This window comes from Bufo gargarizans, chromosome 8 (genome assembly GCF_014858855.1).
Source record: "Bufo gargarizans isolate SCDJY-AF-19 chromosome 8, ASM1485885v1, whole genome shotgun sequence".
NCBI classification, from domain to species: Eukaryota; Metazoa; Chordata; class Amphibia; order Anura; family Bufonidae; genus Bufo; species Bufo gargarizans.
In genome coordinates, this window is record NC_058087.1 from 194155265 (window position 1) to 194162218 (window position 6954).

General features: G+C 52.7%; 1 protein-coding gene across 1 annotated transcript in view; it reads right to left on the reverse strand.

The window, feature by feature from the left end:
• LOC122945543 (eukaryotic translation initiation factor 3 subunit C-like) overlaps positions 1–6954 on the reverse strand; it is a 22157-nt gene continuing 15203 nt past the window's right edge. The window contains exons 2-18 of the mRNA XM_044304607.1: positions 6528–6653; positions 6349–6409; positions 6158–6267; positions 5945–6069; positions 5551–5719; positions 5357–5460; positions 5136–5277; positions 4924–5049; positions 4626–4719; positions 4314–4501; positions 4008–4232; positions 3527–3890; positions 3289–3448; positions 3141–3206; positions 2497–2584; positions 1960–2125; positions 1–182 (exon numbers count right to left, since the gene is read on the reverse strand). Of these exons, the coding sequence (XP_044160542.1) occupies positions 97–182; positions 1960–2125; positions 2497–2584; positions 3141–3206; positions 3289–3448; positions 3527–3890; positions 4008–4232; positions 4314–4501; positions 4626–4719; positions 4924–5049; positions 5136–5277; positions 5357–5460; positions 5551–5719; positions 5945–6069; positions 6158–6267; positions 6349–6409; positions 6528–6653 (2400 nt within the window). The 3' untranslated portion in view covers positions 1–96. The remainder of the gene's footprint in view (positions 183–1959; positions 2126–2496; positions 2585–3140; positions 3207–3288; positions 3449–3526; positions 3891–4007; positions 4233–4313; positions 4502–4625; positions 4720–4923; positions 5050–5135; positions 5278–5356; positions 5461–5550; positions 5720–5944; positions 6070–6157; positions 6268–6348; positions 6410–6527; positions 6654–6954) is intronic.

A 6954-nucleotide genomic window follows, 5' to 3' on the forward strand; every position in this document is an offset into this window, starting at 1 on the left:
TTCACTCCAATACCTTTATTAATAGACATGATGGCAAAAAAATAAAATAAAAATAACAGCGGAGAATCTGGTGAAGAAGGGATGATGGCGGACGGATCAGTAGTTGCTCTGATTCTGCTGGTCCCGCCGGTACCCCCGCCGCATGTAGCCGCCCTCCTTCCTCTGGTACGAGTCTTTTTGGTCTGGAGAATTAGAAAAAATAAAAAATATTCAGGGACCTCCACCACTAGAGGGGGCTATTCCTTCCTGCCCCTAGAAAACACATGCCTAACCTGTATGTGTATGGGGGAGGGCGGGAGCGATAGTCGTGCACAGACGGCTCCTTTAGGACCCAGCGATTTTCTGTTTGAGCGTTTTCTTTTCCCCTCCCTGTCTAACTGGAGCCATAACTTTTTTATTTTTCCGTTCACACAGCCGTAGGAGGGCTTGTTTTTTGCAGGGCAAGTTGTACTTTCAATTCCGCCACAGTTTTATGGGTTTTGTTTTTACGTTTTTCCCTAGGCGGTGAAAATAACCCGATACCTTGATTCTCCAGGTCAGTACGATTACGGCGATACCATATTTATAGAGTTTTTTTTTTTGTTTTAATACTGAAAAAAGAATTTTTTTTTTTTTCTTTTGATCCCCAAATTCCACGGCAACCTTTTACACTTATGTTTTACGGCGCTGTGGGGGCGATCTGTCGTTTTTATTGATACCATTTCGGAGCGTGAAAGACTTTTTGATCACTCTTTATCCAATTTTTTTTTTTTTTTTTTAGGGTGGGGGGTGACAAAACTGCTAATCTGCAATTTTAATTCCCCCCCCCCCCCCCCATTCCTCTGTATGGTATAAACTATTTATTTTAATAATAATTTATTCCATACGGAAAACAGAGGAATGGGGGGAAATGGGGTTATAGAATACTGAAGCCATGATATACCAATGCAGTGCTGCCACCTAAAGGCCTGCATTGGAATATACTAGTAATAGGCCTGAAAGCTTAGTACAGGCTTAGGCCAATTACTAATATAGCCTGGGAAAGATAGCCTGGGCCGGGAAGGACGTGGCTCCGGGTTTTAGCGCTCTCAGAGAAGTTTAATGTTCACGATCGGCATTACCGCTGATCGCAGACATTACCCCCAGGCCTCTGCTGTTTTATAGTAACTCGGCAGTTATGGCGCCCACCCACTTATGTGCGCCATGTTTAAAGACCGGACTTCCGTGTAAATGTACTGCGGAGGTCAGGAAGTCTCGTGTAGCTTTACCTTCCCCTATTGACCTGTGCCTAAAAGTGAGGTTTCTCACAGATGTCTCCTCTGTATGCTCAGCTGCAGCCAGGGGAACAGATAAGAGACATCTGAGTGTGCGGCGCCGCTTATCTCCTAAGGAAACAAAGGGGCAGGAAAATCCAACACAACCGGACCTTCACGCCCTCATCGCTAGACATTGGGGTACCTCAAGGGGTCATGTGATCACTCTGTATAATTCCGACTGGCTGAAGGGTGTCCAGGGTGGAGGGTCACTTACTGCAGGGACCCGGGGATTGTTGGGTGTGAGAAACAGGAGTTATCAGGGCCCCCCAATTACAACCCAAGCATGGAATAGGATTGTCCAGAATTCCACTAAAACTCCCAACATTCCCCAACAGCCGGCAGCTGAGAATTGTAGGTCTGCATCAGAGACCACTGCAGTGCAGGGAGTCAGTGGTTCCAATACAGGAAGTGGGGTGCGCGCTGCATTAATGCTTCCCTTACGTCTCCGGCAGTGACCCGCTCGCAGGATGATAGAAGGAGAGGAGCAGGATGGATGTAGAAGGTGAGAGGCCCTTATACCAGTCACCCTCCCCCTGCTGCACTACTACTTCCAGTATAGCCAGACATGCTGGAGGTAGTAGTACTGCAGCAGGTGGAGCGCTCCGGGCAGGATGAGGGTAAGGGATGACGGGCAGGAGCCTACAGCACATAGAGCTTTCCTCACCGCGGTTGAAGTATCCACCATAGCTGCCCTGCTTGTGGTCAAATATCCGCTCGTTGTTCTCCACCAGGTTGCCCAGTTTCTCCGCCAGCTGCAGAGCCGTGTTCTGGAGGGAACTGGGCTCCGTCCCGTGCATCACCACTGTCTGGGTGGGCTGATCCAAGGAAGCCTAAAGGAGGAGAGAGGCAGAAGGAATCGTCAGGGCTGGCAAAGGGTCGGTACAGGTTTTCTATAAGACGGCCAACTGTGCTGGAAACAGTCAGCAAGCAGGTGGACATCCCCCTCACGTCTTATATAATGCAGGGAGGGTGGTCGTTTCCCTGTAAGTGATGACGATAAAGAGTCTGACACGTCCCAGAATGAAAGCACCGCGCAGGCACTGAAGAAGCAGGGGATGCTGGGAGATTTTAGATCATATTCAGCAGGCCAGCCAGAACCTGCATAGCTCATGTTAGGGGGCGAGGCGGTAGGTTTGGATTGGGGTGCGGGCGGTCACATGCCTTGACAGACATGGGGGGGGGGGGGGGGGAAAGCACTCACCATGAGCTCCTCGTTAATGATCATCTTGCTGATGATGCCGTGCACGGCGGGGATCTCCAGCTGGAACATGTCGGACAGGATGCCCATCCTGAGGGGAGAGCGGCGGTCAGCCCGGTAATGCAGTCGTATACCGGCCCCTCCAGGCCTCAAATGAAGCATTATGAAACTTTCTACTGCATTTCAATTCCTCAACTGCTTGCTGTCAGTGAATTGACACCTTCCAGTATACACCTATTATGCCTTAGAGCTGAGGCGCGTGACAATGAATCCAGTCTATACACAAAGAAAGAGATCCATTTCACCTGCACTGATACATTGTAACAAACCTTCCAGACAAGAGAGATCTGTAACAAGCCCTCAGCTGCGAGGAGAATTAGGTCAGGATGGGTTTTCAGCCGCTGGAGGTAAACAAGAATCTTTCCATTCACTGGCAGCAAGCACAGATTTTGAAAATAGTGGGAAAGAAACAATACATATATATATATATATATATATATATATATATATAACTAGTAAACTCCTCGAAGCAGTGATCTGTACAACCTGTGGACATACCGCTATCACACAACTACAGCTCCCAGCATGCCCTGACTGTCAGAGCATGCTGGGAGTTGTAGTCATACAAGCTTAGGTTGGGGTCTCACCGGATGGCGTCGTACACGCTGCTGTATGTGAACAGATACGTCCTCAGAGATTCTTCTTGGATCTTCCTGCAGAGAAGAGGGGAAATCATCAAATCCCAGTCTAACCAGTATAATGGGGGCCCTTCGACCACCAGGACCCCGTCCTCACCTGATCAGCATGTTGCGCACACGGTCCGCCTCTGGGAACAGGTCCCACACCTTCCCATTCATCTTCTCGTTGATGATGAAGTTCCTGCAGGTTTTCCAGTCTCCCATCTTCATGGCCTTGGACGCGGCCACCACGTGCTCCCTCATACTTTCTGGGGGTCCTGGGGGCAGAGAATGGACAGTCAGACCTGAGCGCACACACATATCTTACGGAGGTGGCGGACCCCCACAAGACTCACCCAGCAGGGGCTGCCGCTCGCCCACACGCAGCTGGTGGTGGAACTGCTTGCTGATCATCCTCCTGCGGGCATCAAACTCGTGCGCGGCCATGTAGGGGATCTCCAGCAGCATGGCGGACACCAGGTAGACGCACTCCAGCAGCTCCAGGTTGATGTGCATGTGGAAGGGGATCTGTCGCCGCTTCTCGATCTTCTCCTGCTCCTGGTTCCGCTCCTGCATGGTCCTCATCAGCAGACCCTGACCCAGCAGCTCCTTGGCTCTGCCACTGGACTGGATGTCCAGGAGGGCGTTGTGCGCGTCGCGGATCATTCCCTGCCGGAAGGCGCAGATGCCCAGCTGGACCATGGTGCGGTTATACAGGATCTGGGGGCAAATACAAGAGCGAGTTTATAGGGGGTCCGGGCACAGGAAAGTCCAGTGGGACAAAGGGGCATCCCTGGTGTCAGGGCCCACTGCGGTTACTGGAGCGCCCCCTCTCACCTGCACAGGGGGGTCGGCGTGCTGGATATTGTCTTGCAGGTGAGACATAAGCATGAGATCTCGGGCCTGGAACCAGCGGTTGTGCAGGGCGTGGTGGTAAATGTGGCACAGAATGGCGCAGGTGCGGATACGGTCCGTCCTGTCCTTGGCATAGATGTACTTGCAGAGTCTGTCCATGAGGACGGCGCTGTCCTCCGCCTCGTTCTCTGCCTGGTCCTGTTCAGACTGCACAGAGAAGATGAAACCGTAAGTAAAGAGGCCAAGACAGTGAGCAGCGCCCCCTGCTGTCAGTCAGGGAGACGTCACCTTAGACTCCTGGCCGGTGCTGAGCTGCCTCTGATGGGCCTTGTAGTCAAACTTGTAGTAGGTGTGCATGATCCTGCGGAGGTAGACGCGGCAGATCTCATCCGTGCTGCCCTTCTCCTGCATGTATTTTTGCACCCGCTCGATCACCTCGCAGACACGAGCCTCGTCCTTCAGATTGTCCACATATTCTGCAAAATAAAAAAAGTGACGACATCTCCAGAATCATCTCCTGACACCAAGCGGCCTCCTCCGCCCCCCTGACACCGGCGACAGATCCCCTTCCACCCCCCTCTGGGATGTGGCCCCTCGTACCTTGCGAGTGCGGGTCTGTGTTCTGCATGATTTTGGTGAACTCTTCATCCATTCTCTCGATCAGGGTGAGGATGCAGCCGCGGACACGCATAGGCTGGAGGAGACAGAGAAGTAATTGCATCATCACCCTTCAGGCCCAATTCTTGCCCGCCGGTGGGTGTCACGGAGTCTGGACATCCTCCACATAGCTACAATCTGGTCCTGCACATCATGACAGCCCGCAGATCTATAAAAGCTGGCTGTCAGGGCATGCTGGGAATTGTAGTCGTCTGGCAACCCCTGGAGACCATCGGCTCACCTGGTCGGAGATGATGAGGTTCTCGGAGTCTTCAGCGATGTTCTCCCCGATGAACATGTTGGGGTTGGAGAAGAGGATGTCCAGCAGGTCGTTAATGCATTCCAGGCACTTCTTCCACATGTCGGCCTGCGGGATTAACAGGTCATGTGATCAGGATTTTGCACGTGGGCCCGACATTCACACTGGGCTGCACGCGGTACGAGGCACACTACCTTCATGTATGCTGCCAGATTGGGGTTGTAGTCATACAGCGAGGCCACAATGTTGAACTTGATCTTAACGGCGATACCCTGCCCCAAATTATTCTCTTCAGCGATTCCGACGAGCAGATGAAGGAGCTCAATCTGCGCCGCTCTGCAAAGTGGCAAACACCGTGGTAAGAGGGAGACCCCTGAGAATGAGGACCCCCCACCATCACCCCCAGCCCAGTTACCTGTCTGTGCCCTTCTTGCCTCTGGCCTGAAGAATCTCGTTCAGCTTCTTGACCACAATTGGGGGGGTGATCTCTGTACCTTTAGCAAACATCTTGGGCTTCTCCTGTGGGGGGGGGGGTCAAAGAGTTGGGGTGAGGAAAGAGGACGGAACCCCCCCCCTCAGATCCCCCCCATACAATCCCTACAATCTCACCTTAACCATTGGGGCGCCCCCTTTGACCTTCTCCCACTCTCCCCCGCCCTCGTTGTCATCCATTTCAGCTTCCTCCTCGGCTTTGCTCTTGACTTTCCGATCATGCTTCTTCTTGGCCTTCTCCTCCTTCTTCTTCTCGGTGGTCTGACGTTCTCCTGGAGGTCCCGTCCTGCAACGCAGCAGTGTCAGAGCCTCAGCAGCCACCAGGCCAGACCCTCAAAGACTAGTGCAAGGGTGAAAGTACAACTCCCAAGCAAGTGTGCATGCTGGGAGTTGTAGTTTCACAAAAGCTTGAGGTTGCAGAGTCGTGGACTAGTAGGTAAATCTGCCCTGGAGAAAACTATGGTAAAGCAGCGCTCCCCAGCCATGTGTGAAGGAGTCCCCGTCCACTCACTTCTTGAGGAATCTGGCGGCCAGGGTGGTGTATTTGCCTTCTTCGTCGTCGGATTCAGAGTCGGAGTCCTCAGAGTCGGACTCCCAGATTTCATCATCAGAAGATTCCTCATCATCCTCTGCGTCCTGCAGCAGACATTACAAATATGTAAGACAATTCCGTTAATCCGGGACCAGAGATCAGACTTTCTGGATTACCCAGAACGCCCCTCACCTCGGCTTTCTTCGGGAACTTGCGGGAGTCAGGTGGGGCGGCGTCCACCTTCTTCAGGAACTTGCTGGCGCTGATGCCTCCATCTTTCTCGTCATCGCTGGAGGACGAGGCTGGAGAGGAGGAAACGTGTTATTAACAGTCAAAGTAACTATTAAAACTGCCAGGACAAACATGGCGGCCGGCGCGCTCACCATCCGAGTCATCTTCATCCTCATCTTTGTCTTGGTCTTCATCAGCCGATTCCTCGGGATTCTGGGAGAAGGTAATAGATAAAGATTCACGCCAGCGGCATCCGGGAACCATTGTGCACACGCCATGCTGTATAGCGGACGCACGGCGGTCTCCTGCTCCGTCACAGCAGTCATCTCACCTGCTTGTAGGCAGCAATTGGGGCCTCAAAATCGCGGTTGTACTTGCGAAGTTTCTGGCGCAGCGTGCTCAGGGCTTTGGCGTTATTCTTGTTCATCTTCTTCTTGCCTTCCTTATCTTCCCAAAGCTGCAGAATAAGACGGGAAAGGGATTAGAGGAACGGCAACAAAAAGAGCGGCCAGGGGGCGAGCTATGGTGGGGCAAACCACAAAGAGCAGCCCATGGTTGGGGGAGGTGAGCCGCAGAGAGAGAGAAAGCGGCCAGAATAGGATAAGCCAGAAAAAGAGAGGAATAGAGCGGTCCTGGTGGGGCCGAGCCAGAGAGAAAGAGCGGTCCTGGTGGGGCCGAGCCAGAGAGAAAGAGCGGTCCTGGTGGGGCCGAGCCAGAGAGAAAGAGCGGTCCTGGTGGGGCCGAGCCAGAGAGTCCTG